The 19,307-nt window shown below is 39.4% G+C and overlaps 1 protein-coding gene across 1 annotated transcript in view; it reads right to left on the bottom strand.

The window, feature by feature from the left end:
• The window catches only part of RMDN2 (regulator of microtubule dynamics 2), a 129,192-nt gene extending 111,330 nt beyond the window's left edge, over positions 1-17,862 (bottom strand). Inside the window, exons 1-2 of the mRNA XM_031934166.1 lie at positions 17,403-17,862; positions 13,134-13,601 (exon numbers count right to left, since the gene is read on the bottom strand). Coding sequence (XP_031790026.1) covers positions 13,134-13,585 — 452 coding nt within the window. The 5' untranslated portion in view covers positions 13,586-13,601; positions 17,403-17,862. The remainder of the gene's footprint in view (positions 1-13,133; positions 13,602-17,402) is intronic.
• Positions 17,863-19,307: the final 1,445 nt, after the last annotated feature.

The raw sequence follows: 19,307 nt of genomic DNA, 5'->3' as shown, positions 1-19,307 counted from the left end.
TGAAAAAACTAAAGTTATAAGCCAGGAACTCTTTCAACTTCCAACTCCTATACCCACAAAGGTATCTACTTTCTTTTTCCTTTTTTCTTTTTTTTTTTTTTTGAGATGGAATCTCGCTCTGTTGCCCAGGCTGGAGTGCAGTGGTGCGATCTCGGCTCACTGCAACCCACCTCCCGGGCTCACGCCATTCTCCTGCCTCAGCCTCCCAAGCAGCTGGGACCACAGGCGCCCGCCACCACGCCCGGCTAATTTTTTTGTATTTTTAGTAGAGACAGGGTTTCACTGTGTTCACCAGGATGGTCTCGATCTCCTGACCTCATGATCTGCCCGCCTCGGCCTCCCAAAGTGCTGGGATTATAGGCGTGAGCCACCGCGCCTGGCCAAGGTATCTACTTTCTATTTCATAGAGTCAGAAACACCATCAATTGTAAGAAAGAAAGAAAATTATGATTCAGTTCTATAATGCTATTAATTGATGGTAAGAAACATCTCCATTTACAAGACTTAAAATGTTAAAAATGTTCATCTTAGAATTAACGAAATACAGTAGGTTGAACCCACCTGTTTCCTCTTAGTTAGGTTAGGCTTTAAAAGGTATTCAAATGGAATTGAGGTGAGTTTCATACATGGGTATTCACCTTGAGAGGTGAAGTCTGAATTCAGCAGGTATTTCACATACGCCTTCACCTTATCCCCCTTCCCTTTATCCCCTAGGATACTGTTTTTAGAGCATTCTGACACCATGTACTTTCTTAAGTGGGGATGAGTAAGTCGAGAGGCAGCGCAGCAGAGTGGTAAAGTGTACAGACTCTATCCCTTACCAGTGAGTTGCCTAATCTTTCCCAGACTCCACTGCCTTGTGTCTAAAACTTCAGAGTTAATGTGTATATTAAATGAGATAATGAATATAAAACATTTAGGACAGGATCTGGAAAAAATTACTGATGGAGTTGACTTCCATTTTCTTCTATAATATCTGTGTAGTCACAGAACTGGGGTCTTTTTTTTTCCCCTTATATAACATGTAGAATTACCATAATTTTGATTTTGTATATATTGTATCGATTGTACTAAGCATTAGAGACTTGTAGAAATCTAAGTATTACTCTTGGTGTCAAGGTATTGGGGTACCCAGATTCATTTGTAGATGTGCTGGTACAGTGGATGGTTGTTGGACACTTCAAGTTTTGAAGAAGTCACAGGAAGATCACTAGATGAGGCTTTTGAAGACAAATGTGTCCAAATTGGATCCATGGCCAATAGCATATAAGCTCTAAGAGTGCAAGGGCTTTGTTACCACTGTACTCATCTACGAGAGTGTAGCTCATAGTGGCTGCTCAGAAAACATTTGTTTTAGAAATGAATGAATCTTCAAATGTGTTCTTTCTGTCTTTCTTAAGAATCTATTGGTTATTATATGTATAGATTTAATGGCAACAGGGACATTGATTAGGAAGATAACAAAATGTAGAGAAGAGCTTAACCTTTTCCAAGCTAGTACTTACTCCTTTACTAGGGGCAGCAATGCTACTTTATATTGTCAGTTTCCATGTTACCAGATACTATCTTGAGCTTAATAAAGTTTCCCTAGAGTCTGCAAGTGACACTATTCTTTCTTCATGTTATCCCAATACCTAAGGTGTACTGCTGCTAAAAAGGTCAGGTGACACCTTGTTTCATAGGTTATTTCCTTTGTTTTGTTTTTGATATTTTTTAAAAGGCCCTTTTCTTGCATCTTTACTCTTGCCGTCTGTATTGGCTTCTTCCCTGTGGCCCATAAATATGCTCAAGTATCTCTCAGGTGAAAACAAAAACAGAAAGTGAAACATAAAATATATGTTCTCTGAACCTGATACCCCTTCTTAATTACACATCCTCCTTCCATCTAAAGTCAAGCTCCTTGAAATAAGCGTCTACCCTTCTGGTGTCCACATCTTTACCTCTCTTTCATTTGTCCAGGCCTAGATCAGGTTTCTGTACTTATCACTACCCAGCAACTTCCCCTGCAAAGCTTCTCAATAAGTGACCTCCTAAGTCTCAAATCCGGCAAACACAGTTCAGTTCCTATTTTACTTGACCAAACACATTAGAAGTGAAAGGCTACTGTTAAATGTATTTTTCTAGTTCAGAGGCTGGCAAACTACACCCTGTGGGCCTAATCTACCAGCCCTCTGTTTTTGTAAATAAAGTTTTATTGGAATGCAGCCATACCCATACCGCCTATGGCTGCTTTCACACTACAATGGCAGAGTTTTGAGATGGAGGCTGTGCGGTCCTCAGAGCCTAAAATTCTTTTTTTTTTTTTTTAAGATTGGCTGTTTTTTAAAATTGTGTTTTCAATGAGAAATACCTCATCTGTTTACAAAATAACTCTTGAAAAATCCAAGGAGTACAGATACTATAAAACTAAAGCAAACTCCAGTTATGAGACACTACATACATCATGCAAAAACAACAGCCTCATCTCCAGGTTATGAAAACTAAAACTAAAAAGTCACTACATAGAAAAGGTCCAAGTTTTCAGCTTGGCAGAACTTGGGTGGTGCAGTTACACAAAATGTTTAATAAACAGAATTGTTTTCCCCTATGTGTAAACAAAATGACAAGACGAAACCTGTGCCTGGCAATTTCAATCTAACTCTGAAGCTACACAAAATACACAGACACCTTATACACTTCACCTGTTGGCATGACCATATGACCGTCTTTTTTTCTTAGTTGGTAGGGGGAAGGGCAAGGTGACTGTGCAGAGTAAAGACATGGGGAGTAGAAATATTGTATATTAGACATTATAAAGTCACGGTGAAAAGAAAGCCTCAATTAATGCATAGCCTAAGGGGGAAAAGACTACACTCCAACTTTGCAAAGTTAATTTAGAAGGATACGGGAAGAGTTTAACTGCAGTTTAACATGAAAAATGCATATATAATACAATGGAGCACAATGAAGGATTCATGAAATATACAGCCTAAAATTCTTACAGAAAAAGTTTGCCAACTCCTGTTCTAGTACATTTAATACAACTGATCATTTCCTTCTAATTTATAAAACAATTCATTTTAAAAAAGATTTTAGATATAGTGCAAAGTGACTTTATTATCTCAACTTTCATTAGCATCTAAAACAACATGAGACATGCATTATTAACCACATTTTAAGATAAATAAATTGAGGTTTGGAGAAGTGAAGTTACACGGCTAGTTAAAGGCTGAACCAGGATTCTTGCTTGGGTCAGAATGGTTCTAAAACCTGTGGCTTTTTACCACTGTTCTGGAAATCTTGTCCTCTCTTGGTTTCTGTGACACCTTTGTCCTCTGGTTCCCTGCTCACTGCTTTGACCAGTCATCTGTCTTCTTTTGCAGGCTTATCCACCTCTATCCACTCCTTCAGTACTGGTTCCAGAAAGCTCTGTACTCCATTCTCTTCTCTCTTCCCATGCTACACATTGTGCTTGAGCAATGGCATCCGTTCCCATAGCATCCAGCCTCTAATAAAAGCTTCTTATGAAAGCTGGTATATACCCACTATACCAGTGGGATGCCCAGAACGTGAACAACTTTCCAGGGAGAAATGCTGCACTCAGCCTTTAGCAGTTCCTTTCATGGGTGGCACGTGGATGGCTGCTCAGCAGTGGCTTCAATCTCTTAGCAAGTCCTGCCCAGGAAGGTCTAGCATCTGGCTGCAGGATGGAAAGGTGCTTCGCACTTATTGCTTTTTTCTTGGCCTTTAGGGTTCTAGTTAATAGAACCGTAAAAGACCAAAAGCACCACTCTTAAACATCTTGCTAGATTTTCTTTTAAAAAATCTGTTTTACTTGTGAGACTTTACTTTGTTCCTGCTAGATCTCCAGGGTCCAGACAGTGCCTGTCACAGAGTAGACACTCACACTGAATGAATATGGGGACTTCAATTGTTAATGTCAACTTTTCTTTTTTTAAAAGAAATTCATAGAAGAGGACTAAATGGCAAATGAATGATGAAAAGTTCAATCTTACTGGTGTTCAGGGAAATACAAATTGAAAAATAATTAGTTACGATTTCATCTTCATCAGGTTGGCTAAAATTAAAAAGTCTGACAATATAAAAATTTGTATGGGAAGATAAGAATTCTCATATACCGCTCACAGGATGGTAACTTGGTATACTTCACGGAATAATTTAGTAATATATAATAATAATATAGTCTATTATATAGATTTCAAATGTATACTTTCAAGAAATTCTTCCACATATGCCTAAGGAACTATGAAGGAAGGTGTTTCAGTAAAGAATTGTTTATAAGAGCAAAAACATGAGGATTCCCGGGGAAGATGGCCAAATAGAAACAGCTCCAGTCTGCAGCATCCAGCGAGACCAATGCAGAAGGTGGGCGATTTCTGCATTTCCAACTGAGGTACCTGGTGCATCTCATTGGGACAGGTTAGACAGTGGGTGCAGCCTATGGAGGGTGAGGTGAAGCTGGATGGGGTTTTGCCTCACCCAGGAAGTGCAAGGGGCTGGAGAACTCCCTCCCCTAGCTAAGGGGAGCTGTGAGGGACTTGCTGTGAGGGACAGAGATATCCGGCCCAGATAGTACACTTTTCCCATGGTCTTCACAACCCGCAGACCAGGAGATTCCCTCCAGTACCTGTGCTGCAAGGGCCCAGGGTTTCAAGCACAAAACTGGGTGACTGTTTGGAAAGATACCAAGCTAGCTGCAGGATTTTTTTTTTTTTTTTTTTTTGGTACCCCAGTGGCACCTGGAACACCAGTGAGACAGAACCATTCACTCTCCTGGAAAGGGGGCTGAATCCAGGGAGCCAAGTGGCCTAGCTCAGCAGATCCCACCCCCACAGAGTCCAGCAAGCTAAGATCCACTGGCTGGAAACTCTCGCTGACAGCACAGGGATGCTCCAGCATGGTGGGGGAAGGGGTGTCCACCATTACTGAGGCTTGAGTAGGCAGTTTTCCCCACATGGTGTAAACAAAGCCACCAGGAAGTTCAGACTGAGAAGAGCCCACTGCAGCACTGCAAAGCAGCTATAGCCAGATTGCCTTTCTAGATTCCTCCTCACTGGGCAGGGCATCTCTGAAAGAAAGGCAGTAGCCTCAGTCTGCAGCTTACACATAAAACTCCCATTTCCCTGGGACAGAGCACCTGGATGAAGGGGCAGCTGTGGGCGCAGCTTCAGCAGACTTAAATATTCCTGCCTGCCAGCTCTAAAGAGAGCAGTGGATCTCCCAGCACAGCGCTCAAACTCTGCTAAGGGACAGACTGCCTCCTCAAGCAGGTCCCTGATCCCTGTGCCTCCTGACTGGGGGACACCTCCCAGCAGGGTCAACAGACATCTCACACAGGAGAGCTCCAGTTGGCATCTGGCTGGTGCTCCTCTGGGAAGAAGCTTCTAGAGGAAGGAGCAGGCAGCAATCTTTGCTGTTCTGCAGCCTTCACTGGTGATACCCAGGCAAACAGGGTCTGGAGTGGACTCCTAGCAAACTCCAACAGACCTGCAGAAGAGGGCCCTAACTGTTAGAAGGAAAACTAACAAACAGAAAGCAATAGCATCAATATCAACAAAAAGGAAGACCACGCACAAACTCTATCAGAAGGTCACCAACAACAAAGAACAAAGGTAAATAAATACACAAAGATGAGGAAAAACCAGTGCCAAAAGGCTGAACATTCCAAAAAACAGAATGCCTCTTCTCCTCCTAAGGATCACAACTCCTCGCCAGCAAGAGAACAAAACTGGACAGAGAATGAGTTTGACGAATTGACAGAAGTAGGCTTCAGATGGTGAGTAATAACAAACTCCTCTGAGCTAAAGGAGCAAGTTCTAACCCAATGCAAGGAAACCTTGATAAAAGGTTAGAGAAATTGCTAACAAGAATAACAAGTTTAGAGAAGAACATAAATGATCATGCATGACCTGACGGAGCTGAAAAACATAGCACAAGAACTTCATGAAGCATACACAAGTATCAAAAGCCAAATTGATCAACCGGAAGAAAGGATATAAGAGACTGAAGATCAACCTAATGAAACAAAGCATGAAGACAATATTAGAGAAAAAAAGAATGAAAAGGAATGAACAAAGCCTTCAAGAAATATGAGACTATGTGAAAAGACCAAACCTACATTCAGGTGTACCTGAAAGTGACAGGGAAAATGGAATCAAATTGGAAAACACACTTCAGGATACTATCCAGGAGAACTTCCCCAACATAGCAAGACAGGCCAACATTCAAATTCAGGAAATATGGAGAACACCACAACGATATTCCTCAAGAAGAGAAACCCCAAAACACATAATTGTCAGGTTCACCATGGTTGAAATGAAGGAAAAAATATTAAGGACAGCCAGAGAGAAAGGTCAAGTTACCCACAAAGGGAAGCCCACCAGACTAACAGGAGATCTCTCTGCAGAAACTCTACAAGCCAGAAGAGAGTGGGGGCCAATATTTAACATTCTTAAAGAAAAGAATTTTCAACCCAGAACTTCATATCGAGCCAAACTAAGCTTCGTAAGTGAAGGAGAAATAAAATCCTTTATAGACAAGCAAATGCTGAGGGATTTTGTCACCACCAAGCCTCCCTTACAAGAGCTTCTGAAGGAAGCACTAAATATGAAAAGGAAAAACCAGTACCAGAAATGGCAAAAACATACTAAAATGTAAAGACCATCCACACTATGAAGAAACTGCATCAACTAATGGGCATCAACTTATGATGCCAGCTAGCATCATAAGGACAGGATCAAATTCACACATAAAAATATTAACCTTAAATGTAAATGGGCTAAATGCCCCAATCAAAAGACACAGACTGGAAACTGGATAAAGAGTTAAGACCCATTGGTGTGCTGTATTCAGGAGACCCATCTCACATGCAAAGACACTCATAGGCTCAAAATAAAGGGATGGAAGAAGATTTACAAAGCAAATGGAAAGCAAATAAAGCAGGGTTTGCAGCATCAGTCTCTGATAAAACAGACTTTAAACCAACATACATCAAAAAAGACAAAGAAGGGCATTACATAATGGTAAAGGAATCAATTCAACAAGAAGAGCTCACTATCCTAAATATATATGCACCCAATACAAAAGCACAAAGATTCATAAAGCAATTTCTTAGAGACATACAAAGAGACTTAGACTCCCACACAATAATAGTGGCAGAATTTAACATCCCACTGTCAATATTAGACAGATCAATGAGACAGAAAATTAACAAGGATATTCAGGACTTGAACTCAGCTCTGAACCAAGTGGACCTAATGGACATCTACAGAACTCTCCACCCCAAATCAACAGAATATACATTCTACTCAGTGCCATATAGCACTTATTCTAAAATCAACCACATAATTGGAAGTAAAAGACTCCTCAGCAAATGCAAAAGAATGGAAACCATACCAAACAGTCTCTCAGACCACAGTGCAATCAAATTAGAACTGAAGGTTAAGAAACTCACTCAAAACTACACAACTACATGGAAATGGAAAAACGTGCTCCTGAATGACTACTGGGTAAGCAACAAAATTAAGGCAGAAATAAATAAGTTCTTTGAAACCAATGAGAACAAAAATGCAACGTACCAGAATCTCTGGTACACAGCTAAAGCAGTGTTTAGAGTGAAATTGATAGCACTAAAGGCTCACAGGAGAAAGCAGGAAAGGTCTAAAATTGACACCCTAACATCATAATTAAAACAACTAGAGCAGCAAGAGCAAACAAATTCAAAACCCAGCAGAAGATGAGAAATATCTAAGATCAGAGCAGAACTGAAGGAGATAGAGATCAAAAAAATCTTCAAAAAATCAGTGAATCCAGGAGCTGGTGTTTTGAAAAGATTAACAAATAGATAGACCACTAGCCAGATTAATAAAGAACAAAAAAAGAGAAGAATCAAATAGACACCATAAAAAATGATAAAGGGGAGATCACCACTGATTCCACAGAAATACAAACTACCATCAGAGAATACTATAAACACTTCTATGTAAATAAACTAGAAAATCCACAAGAAATGGATAAATTCCTGGACACACACACCCTCCCAAGACTAAACCAGGAAGAAGTCAAATCCCTGAATAGACCAATAACAAGTTCTGAAATTGAGGCAGTAATTAATAGCCTACCAACCATAAGAAGCCCAGGTTCAGATAGATTCACAGCTGAATTCTACCAGAGGCACAAAGTGGAGCTGGTACCATTCCTTCTGAAATTATTTCAAACAACAGAAAAAGAGGGACTCCTCCCTAACTCATTTTATGAGGCCAGCATCATCCTGATACCAAAACCTGGCAGAGACACAACAAGAAAAAAAGAAAATTTCAGGCCAATATCCCTGAGGAAGATTGATGCAAAAATCCTCAATAAAATACTGGCAAACTGAATCCAGAAGTACATCAAAAAGCTTATCCACCACGATCAAGTTGCCTTCATCCCTGGGATGCAAGTCTGTTCAACCTACACAAATCAGTAAACATAATCCATCATATAAACAGAACCAATGACAAAAATCACACGATTATCTCGACAGAGACAGAAAAGGCCTTCAATAAAATTCAACACCCCCTCATGCTAAAAACACTCAATAAACTAAGTATTGATGGAACATATCTGAAAATAATAAAAGCTATTTATGACAAAACCACAGCCAATATCATACTGAATGGGCAAAACCTGCAAGCATTTCGTTTGAAAACTGGCACAAGACAAGGATGCCCTCTCTCACCACTCCAATTCAACATAGCACTGGAAGATCTGGCCAGAGGAATCAGGAAAGAGAAAGAAATAAAGCTATTCAAATACGAAGAGAGGAAGTCAAATTATCTCCAAACACCGCATATTCTCACTCCTAAGTGGGAGTTGAACAATGAGAACACATGGACACAGGGAGGGGAACATCACACACCGGGGCCTGTTAGCAGGTGGGGAGTATGGGGAGGGGTAGCAGCATTAGGACAAATACCTAACATAGATGATGGGTTGATGGGTGCAGCAAACCAACATGGCACATGTCTAACTATGTAACAAACCTGCACGTTCTGTATGTGTATCCCAGAATTCAATAAAAGAAAAAAGGAGCAAAAGCATGATGACCTAAACATCCATCAACAGGGAAATAAACTAAGGTATATTCATTCAAAGGAATGCAGCATAGCAGTTAAAAAGAATGAAATAGTTTTATGCATACACATATAGATATAAAAAAACTCAAAAAATTTTATTTTAAAGCATGTTACAAAATGTGTGTGCCATATAATGACATGTATGTAAATATTCAGAACAAAAAACCATTTATGTCTTGTTTATATAAAAGTGCACATGCAGGAGAAACATTACCACTTTCAAAGGAAGAATGCACACCAACTTCAATATGATAATTTCCCTGAGAGAAAGGAGTAGAGTGGGTACTTCAATTACATACGTGATGTTTCATTTTTTAAAAGATCAGAAGTAGAAAACAACTTTGTTTTGCAAATTTAGACAACTATAATAGCAAGGCATATAAATCACCACACAATGAGCTTCTGAATCTCTGTTTATCTCCATGCTTTTAACAATTGAAGTTCCACATTAAAACTGACTTGACAGGAGCAAATAATGGTAAGAGTAAAAACACAAATGAACAAAAAGCACTTCTATATTTTTGGCTCATAAAAGTGAAAGTTAAGAGTTTCAAATAAAACCTCAAAAACCTGTATCTGTCTGTGGTCTTACTTTCATCATCATTCTCTATTATTTATGAAGTAATATTATCTAAGGTAATACATACTATGCCTGCTACTATGGTATTCTGGGAATGGATTCGTGGGGTTTTGTTTTCTTTTTGAATAATCAGTACTGTTTCTGTTGATACTATATGAAGGTATCATACGAACCTGACACTAAATGAAAATACGTAGGGCAAGAAAAAAAGAAAAAAGACCCATATGATCACTATACAACCCTGAGTCTAATTTTGAAACTCATCTATTCTTCCTAAAGCTCACAGTGAACTGAAAGAATAATGAATTTGTTACTTTCAACTGGAATAAAAGTTAACTTTTTAAAAAGATGTTTCTAAAGCTTCATATAATATTGTAATTCAAATAATAGTTTTAGACTCATAGAGTGATAAAGCAACATAAGTCAAATATGACAAAGAGAGGTAGGAAGCTTAAAAAATAAAATGAACTGAAAAGTTTTCAGAAATCACTCAAATTTAAATGAAAACATCAATGTGAACTAGAGACCTTAAGAGTACATTTTTTACCATGTCCTCAAAGGGACCCAACCAGCCTCTCATACCATCCTCCCTAAAAATAGTACTCCCCCATATACCCAGCTTTTGGGGTTGAATACTATTCTCACCGAAAGAAACTGAGGCTGCCACAGCAGTAGCTGATTCTGTCTTGGAGTGACAAAAAAATAAAAGTAAAAAAATAAGTAAAAGCATGTGATTACCAAGAAGCAAAGATGCTTTCCAAAATGTTAACACTAGTGCTAAAAAGGACACAGACCCAAACTTAACAGACTCCTCTGAGGGCCACCTTATGAGAATCTGAGCATTGTTCATCACCACCATACCTAGCAGAAAATCAGTTGAGCCCCAGAAAAGGCATAAATGCATAGGTCCATAATAATACTTGTGTACTAAGAGACAGCATACAAGAGATTCTAATGGTTACAGAAAATGTGTTCAACTGATCTACCCAAATTTCATGAGTCCTCCACTCAAGTTTTTGTCAACAACTAAGGATAGAATTAGATATTTTTCCTTTCTTATGTGAAACAAATAGTATTAGAAAATTGTGGCTGATATCCATTTTTTGAAAAGAAGTAAAAATCTTCAGGTACCTATTGTAAAAGAGAAATGTTACATATGGAACATGTAACTGTCACTTAATGTTTTAATTTTTGCTATCAAGAACACTTGTGTATGAAGAGCACATCCCACCTTAAAAGTAGGAAAGAGGGTATGACTCTACTCCCCATGGCCAGTCTTCAGTCCCACAGGAGATTATAAAAAGACAGGCAATCTAAAATTTACACAAACGTACTTTACAAAAACCTTGTTTTTTAAAAAAAATTTTATTTATTTAAAGTTAGTTTCTACATGCTTATTTAGAATGATTTCACATCTAAATTTTTTGTATCTTATTCCTTTCTCAAAAAAATCCAAATTGTTTGTCTGCTTGTTTTGTTTATTTTTCTAAAGGAGAGCTAAACAGGAAAAAGCTTCTCCCCTTCTTTACTGAGTGCCATTTTCTGTAATATAGTTCAAGGCACTGGGGATGTACTGCATCTACTCTAGTATTTTATTGCTAACAAAGGCACCTAGGATCAAGCAAGAGGAGGGAATGTCTCTCCTGACATCAGTCTTAAAATTTTGACATGTCTAGTTTTTTCAACTAGCTGTACGTTACTGTCATTCATAACTTTCACAAATCCTTCTTGAACCCACGTAAAAAATCTGTGCCTACACCATTACTTGAAATTCATTAAGTCCCATAATTATCTTCTTTATACTTGTCCTAAATGAATCCTAAACTTATCAGTTTGCCTCTTTTTCTAGAATTTTAGAACTTCTTGAATAAGCCTATGCTCAACTTAACCCGTGTCTTTTTAGATCGAAGGCCATTCACCCTTTTGGTCTACACTCCTTTAGCATAGCTGGATTTTTCCTCTCAGTCTAGTGGATCTTTTCTGGTTAGTCCCTAGTTCCATTAGGTCTTTTCTAAGATGCAATTGCCAAAACTGCACACAGGACACACGATGAGGAAATACCATAGATTTACATACAGGTAGGATAACCATTTGGTTTGTCTTCGATAACTCTCAATGATGCTCAATGCTATGTTGGGATTTTTGTTATTATTAGAGTACTAACCTGCTGTTTTCTACATCCATAATAAATAAGTACTAGGTCTCTTTTCTGAGTTACAGTTTCAAATGATTTAAGATTATTTTAGATTCCTTCTGAATAGTTCCCTTCCCTATTTTAAAACCAGTCAACAACTTTTTGTTGCTGTTCAAGAACACAAATTTTTTAGATCTTCCTAGAGCTATCATTTGTGGCTCTGCCCTATTTGAAAACTATTGAGAGTCATTGTTCTAGTTCACTTACAAAGAGGCTAAACAATTCCAGTCCTTGCACTGATGTCAAAGACCTGATCAACTATTTACATTTTTTAATCTACGAAATCATGCTTTTATCCCTAGCACCTCCCTCCAGATCCTTTGCTTCCTCCTTCCAGATCTCTTCTCCCAATTCCATGGTAATTTAGCAGATCATTCATTCATTCAAGAAATCTTTACTGGCATCTACTCTGTGCTACGCACAGAAATAATGTGTTAGGATTATTTACAATGAAAACACAAGGTCACTGCCCTCAAGAATTTCAGGCTGTATCATATTCACTAGGGCTCCTTTTTTTACCTGCCTATTTTATTCCTCAAAAACACTAGTCAGGCACAATTTCTTTATTCACACATTACTTGCTTTTCCCTAAAAAAATATTTGTTGATGTTTCTGGTGTTAGAATTCAATGGATTAACCCATGCAAAAATGAGACAGAATCACCTATATATTCTCAAGTCTTTTTTGACCTGCATTACAATTCAGTAGCCAGTAGCCCAAATGGCTATTTAAATTTAAATTAATTACAATTAAATACAATTACAACTTCAATGAAATAAAAGAAAACTTCAGTTCCTCAGCTGCATTAGCCACATTTCAAGTGCTTTGTGGCCACAAGGGGCTAGTGGCTACCATATTGGGCAGCACAGACTTGGACCATTTCCATCACTGCAGAAAGTTCTTTTGAACAGGAGTGGTCTAGAGAATTCTCATATAAGGAGTCACACAGTGGCCACATCAAAACAATAGGTTATACACTTTGGCAAATAATTACTGCCTTCCTCAATAGTCACATAATACCACCTGCTACAAGTTATTTATATTCCTTCGGTCAGTATGGTTTAAAATAGCTTAAATACTGACTACTGAATATGACTTTAATTATATCTAAGTCAAAATATCACTCCTTTTCACTTTATGTGAGCAGCAGAATACATGACTGGAATCCATAATGAAAATACCTAAATAATAGTAATAATGATAATAATCAATTCAACATGAGAAATATCTTAAAGAAACTTACCCTCCTTCACTTTCTGCTTCCTCTGAACTATTACTTGTTGCTGAACTTTGAATTGTAGGGAGTCTTCTTTTTCTTGCCCTGTGCTGAGGGCTTACCTTATGAATAGTTATTTTCCCTCCAAGTTCGTCTTGTATATATTCCTCCAGCTTTGGAACAGTTTCTTTAAGAAATCTGATTTCCTCTTTGAGTTCTTCCATATTTGTCAGTAATTCGTTTAACTTCTCCAGTATCTGAAGTTGTCTTTCTTGAAAGATCACTGTTGTTCCTTGGTCATTATGTATTTCATCTTGCAAAGTTATTGAATTAAATGTATTACCCAGAGAAAGAAATTTAGGTAACTTCATTGCTCTCCCTGGTTTACGGACCTTGTGGTACCACAAGAGCAGCAAGCTGATTCCAGCAGTGCCCACCATGATGCCAAATATCAGCTCTTTGTTTGTGGAATGAGGCATTTCTTGGTTTTTGTTTCTAAAATTAAAAACATAAACGTAAATGAATGTTTATGTATTTGTCCAAAACAAAAATATAGGTGCTTTTTCAACCAACAAAAGCCAAGTTTTACATCACAAAAATCACTCTATGCCTATCACAGGGCTTATAAAAAGTAGGACAATTGCCCAAAAGGACAAATGGAAGTATACTGTTGTAAGAATCTTAGATTACAATGAAGAATTATCATATTAAGTTAAAGATGCATAACCATTAAAAAGCAAACCACTAAAACAACCACTAAAAAGTAAAAAAAAAAAAAAAATCCAAGGTAATACATAATAAGCCAATAATAGAGAGAAAAATAGAACACTAAAGATACTCGCTTGGTCCAAAAGAAGGCAGGAGAAGGAGAAAAAAGAACAGATGGGCAAATAGAAAACAAATAGAAGAGAAATTGTGCCATTATTAAGTGGGCAAATGGTGCCAAAAGATCAAGAAATAACAGTTTTTGTTTGCCAACAGAAAAGACCCCATAAAAAGAAAAGAAAAATTGATGAAGTAGACATACAGAAAACTGCATAGCAATAAACTTGAGAAGGCAAAGGAGGTGGACTCTATTGTACAGGAGTTGACCTTTGATGGGAACATAAACCATTCATTCATAGTCATAAAAGGCAGATTATGTGAGCAGAGATTTAGGTAGGTGGGTAGATGCAGTGCTGGGAGGTTATGCAAGCTCTCTTTGATGGCTTCACTGTTCTAAGTGAGATAGGAAGCCAAGTAAATAGCTGGGAGTGAGAACTGGTGAAAAAATATCAGTAAGATGAAAATTCTGAATTAGGTTGTATACCCGAAATTCATCATCCTCTGCTGTGTATCCTATGATTCCACATATTCTATCAAGCATTGTTTCTTACACTTTAAATGGCCAATTAAATGTAATGTTTCAAATGCTTCCTTGGTGGTCTAATGGTTAGGATTTCTGGGCTCACAAATGCCCTATGGAAGAGGGTCTGAGAGAACAAGCAGCCATAATCTATTTCTGAAAACCCTGCTTAAAAGAATATCTTTGGATTCCTATTTTACTGGATTATATGCCTGGAACACAGAAAGTATCCTGTTTGGATGCTCTACACTTCATTACAGGCCTAAGTGTCAATGAGAAGGATTGACTTTAAAATAATCTTCCAGAAATTACCTCAGGTGTTAGTAAATATTATATCCAAGAGATTTAAGAATCCCTTATTTCAAACCAAAGATTCCAGACAAAGCCTGGGTACTTAATCTGGCCTGCTTTACCTCACAGAAATTTGCCTGGAATTAACTTGAAAATTTTTTTTCACCTAATTGGTAAAACTGGAAACTATAAGTCTAACCATCTGCCCACTCCCAGCTCATCCAGGAGACATGCCAGCAGCAGATTCCAATCAATTTGTAACTTCAGCTGAAATTGTAGCTAATTATTGCTAGATGTGTAAATGTATTCCTACAAAAAAATTATATCATGAAACTAAATTATCTTGAAAGCTTACTGCAAAAAGAAAAATCACTCTATGCCTATTAATTACAATTGCATTCCAGTTAATAATCACACATCAAGTTTAATCATCTTTATTTTTGTCAATAAAATTATTAAGGCAGGATGTCCATTCGTTGATATAGAGGTCTATTGAAGGGAATCTTCCTATCGTGATTGCTTTCTTTTGCCCATATCTTGGACTTTCACATTAATATAGCCTAGTTTGAAAATATTTTCATTTAATAAGCAAATAAGTAGAAGTAAAAATCTATCTAGGAAGGAGAACTTATTCTGGAGACAGAACCAGGTTTCAGCAGTCATATTTTGCTTGGCCCTTTCTTTAGAAACCGCACCAATTCCAAATCATGTCTTCCATGCAGGACTTATTATTATTTTGCAGATACGTGAACTGAGGCACACAGGTGTCAAGTCACTTACCCAGTGATCATCCAATTAGGAAGTGAAAACTGTCACCTTTGACACCCTGTTCTTAACTCTTGGATGCACCCACAACATGCGGGAGATTTGGAAAGCATCAACAAGGAGGTAAAGGAGAGTGCTGACTGAGCAAAGATGCTCAGAGCTGAAATATTATTTCAGAACCACGAAAATTAACTAGAAAAAAATAGAATCAATGGAACGGATATGTTTTAAACAAACACAATTAAAGACAAATAGTTCAAGCAATGTTTGAGTTTTATAGGAGTATAAAACAAATGTGCTTCCACACAGATAATTTGAAAAATGACACATTAAAAATAATGTACAAAATACATCAGAATACTCGCTTGCCTTCAGAATAATTTCAAAGGTTGTATGAAGTCATTTACATAGCTTTTTTTTTTTTTTTTTTTTTTTTTTGAGAGTCTCGCTCTGTCACCTAGGCTGGAGTGCAGTGGTACAATCACTGCTCACTGTAGCCTTGACCGCTTGGGCTCAAGTAATCCTGCTGCCTCAGCCTCCCTAGTAGCTAGGACAATAAGCATGGGCAACCACGCCCGGTTAATTTTTACATTATTTGTAGAGTGAGTCTCCCCTTGTTGCTAGGCTGGTCTCGAACTCCTGGGCCCAAGTAATCCTGCCTGCACCTCTCAAAGTGCTGGGATAAGCAGCATGGGCCACCGCCTCCAGCCTTATTAGCTTTCATACTTCTAATTATGTTAATAGTATACACTTGTAGTATAAAAATATAGTAATTAAAAACTTTACCAAACGGATTTTAATCACATGCAAAGTATTATGTTACATTTCAATTTGTAAGGTGCTAATAACAATGGAAAATGACATTTTAATATAGATCATGGCACTTAATGTGCAAAATTAATTAAAGGTTAACAGAGATGAGAATCAAGTATTCTAAAATGACACCAAAATGTTGACTCTAAAGATAATTAGAATATGAAATGTTTTCTGAAGAAATGTCTGAAGAAACATTTCATTTCCATGTTCTAGTTTTAATTTTTAGATGTAGAAATTATGATTTACTAAATTATAATGCTTTCACCATAAATCTGGCATATATATTCATTTACTTCATCAGCAGACCCTTATAAAATGCATAACTCTAAAACTCGGGGAAGTTATGAAAAATTTTGCAAGGATAAAGATACATTACAAAAAGGCCCAAGGTTTAAGTTTCCTAAGAGAATTGCACTGAGACTTGAACTAGTGATCAGATTTCCTACAGTGTCCCGGAAAACCTGGTACTTTCAAAGTGAATTCTATTGTTCATTTCATCAGGTTTTCATGTTTTTTTTTGTATTTTATAATTTATTTTAAATTCAGGGCTCCCAGGTGTTTGGTTTATTCCCCAATGTTGGCAGCACTGATAATCTGGCCTCCTTTTTTGTGTGAAATAGGCACAGACCAAGTCTGAGAGCAAAGAAACCCCACACAAAAACAAAACGCTTGCGCAAGGCTGAAAGGTTAAGATCCAAGGAGCCGAAGCGACAGCCCAGCAAGTGTCTCTCCTGAAATTCTTTGGGGTTTGCAGGGACCAGCCAGGCCGAGGCAGCAAACTGCCTCTTCCCCACGCACCCCACAAAGGGCAGCGTGCGAGGAAACACTGGCGACCTCCGGAGCTAGGGCTTCCGTGGCGCAGGAGCAGCGAGGGATACACCCATAAAGCCACTACGGGCCGCAGCTCCAGCCCCGGGAACGCAGAGCAGCGCTCACTGGCTGACTCAAGCTTCGGCAGGGACACACCGACCCGGAAGTGCAGTCGTCCCCACCGCAAGTACTTCCGCTTCCCTCCGTAAGTCTCCGGCCCGGTCCGGCCCCCACCGGCTGAGCCGCCCCCTCCCAGACTGCGCACGCACCTGTGTTCAGTGCTCTGGCCTTTCCGCGGTCGGAGAGCGGAGACCAGGACCTGCTGGCGGGCAGTGGCGGGCAGACAGTAGTCCCGGAGTCCGCGGGTCCTAAGGTCCCGCGCCGCGGCCGTCGCGTCCTGACCCAGACAGCAGAGGCGCCGGGGGAGGAGCCCGCGGCCGCTCGGCCCGCCGCTCCTGCCCCCTCTCGCGGTGGGTTCAACTCTACCGGGACCGGCGCTGGGTGCACTTTTTGCAGAATAAAATCGCACGCCGCTAGGCGCCTGGCTCGCGCCGGACCGTGTGTCTCGGCCGTCGCCTCCCTTCGAAGCCAGTCGGCCCCTTTTCCGCCGCCTGGACTCTGGGCCTCCGCGCTAGCCCCAGCGGGTTCCCTTTCGCGTAGCTGCCACTCCGCACGCCCACCCCCGGCTCGCTTCGTTCCGGCTCCCAAATCCACTCCCTCTCCCCTAGATAACCCTTTTTCTGAGCCGTTTCTAGGCACAACCTTGCACTTTACTCCGCACAACTGAGTTAAAGGCAGATGCCTTGCACTAATTGTTGATATCCGCAGCCCCGTGTTCATAGCTTTAACTCACATTTTCTTTTAATGAGAATTTTGCCAGCCTCTTCCTTCTCCCCGCCATTCAGAGTTGCCTTTAGATGAAACCCGCTATTTTTTCAGATGCCTGCCATTTAAGGTTTTACCCAGCTTTTTGTGGTTTGTATAATGAAACTAATTCTACTAAATATGCTCTTAAAAACTGGGCCGGGCGCGGTGTGTCACACCTGTAATCCCAGCACTTTGAGAGGCTGAGGCAGGCGGATTACCTGAGGTCAGGAGTTTGAGACCAGCCTGGCCAACATGGCGAAACCCCGTATCTCTACTAAAAATACAAAAAATTAGCCGGGCGTGGTGGTGGACGCCTGTAATCCCAGCTACTCTGGAGGCTGAGGCAGGAGAATCTTTTGAACCCGGAGGCAGAGGTTGCAGTGAGGCGAGATCGTGCCACTGCACTCCAGCCTGGGTGATAGAGCGTCCCCCCCACCAAAAAAAAAAAAAAACAGTACATACATCCCTTCTGTACTGTCCTCACCTTGAGTATTACTGCCTTAAGCTTAGGTTTGCATAGCAATCTCTGAACTTCCCACCAATATATTGAGCAGAATTAAAAATGGGTACACTCTTTCTTAAAACAGCAACAACAGACAACACCCATAAAGCTATGAAGAATCCAGAAGGCTTCTTTTGCAATCCATATGCTACTGCTTACGGATAGGGATTCAGGGATTCTATAGGCTCTTTAAAATGTTTTCTTGAGCTTCAAGCAAGCCGCATTGAACAATAAGTAAGCCTGGCCATGGTCATTTTATTAAAAGTAATTTGTAGCCTGGCGCAGTGGCTCACGAATGAGTGTAATCCCAGCACTTTGAGAGGCCGAGGCGGATGGATCACTTGAGACCAGGAGTTCGTGACCAGTCTGGCCAATATGATGAAACACCATCTCTACTAAAAGTAGAAAAATTAGCCGGGTGTGGTGGCACACTTCTGTAGTCCCAGCTGCTCGGGAGGTTAAAGCATGAGAATCGCTTAAACCTCAGAGGCAGAAGTTGCAGTGAGCTGAGATCAGGCCACTGCTCAACAACCTGGGACAGAATGAGACTCTGTCTCAAAAAACAACAACAACAAAAAAACCTAAGTTGTATTTGGGAAAAGAGCAGATTAATCTTTAATCTCTCAGATTCGAAACTAGTAAGATATTACCTTCTACAAACCCACTTTCACTCCATTTTTTGTGCTTTGCAGCAACCTCGCAATGTACTACTAGCTTTATTTCACTAGAATACAATATGATATAAACCGATCATGCAAAAAAATTTCTCTTTTAGCAAGATTTAGGTACCAAAGAAACTTGACTG

Source organism: Piliocolobus tephrosceles, chromosome 15, assembly GCF_002776525.5.
Source record: "Piliocolobus tephrosceles isolate RC106 chromosome 15, ASM277652v3, whole genome shotgun sequence".
Lineage (NCBI taxonomy): Eukaryota > Metazoa > Chordata > Mammalia > Primates > Cercopithecidae > Piliocolobus > Piliocolobus tephrosceles.
The sequence above is the reverse complement of the archived record's forward strand: the minus strand, read 5'-3'. Positions and strand labels throughout refer to the sequence as shown.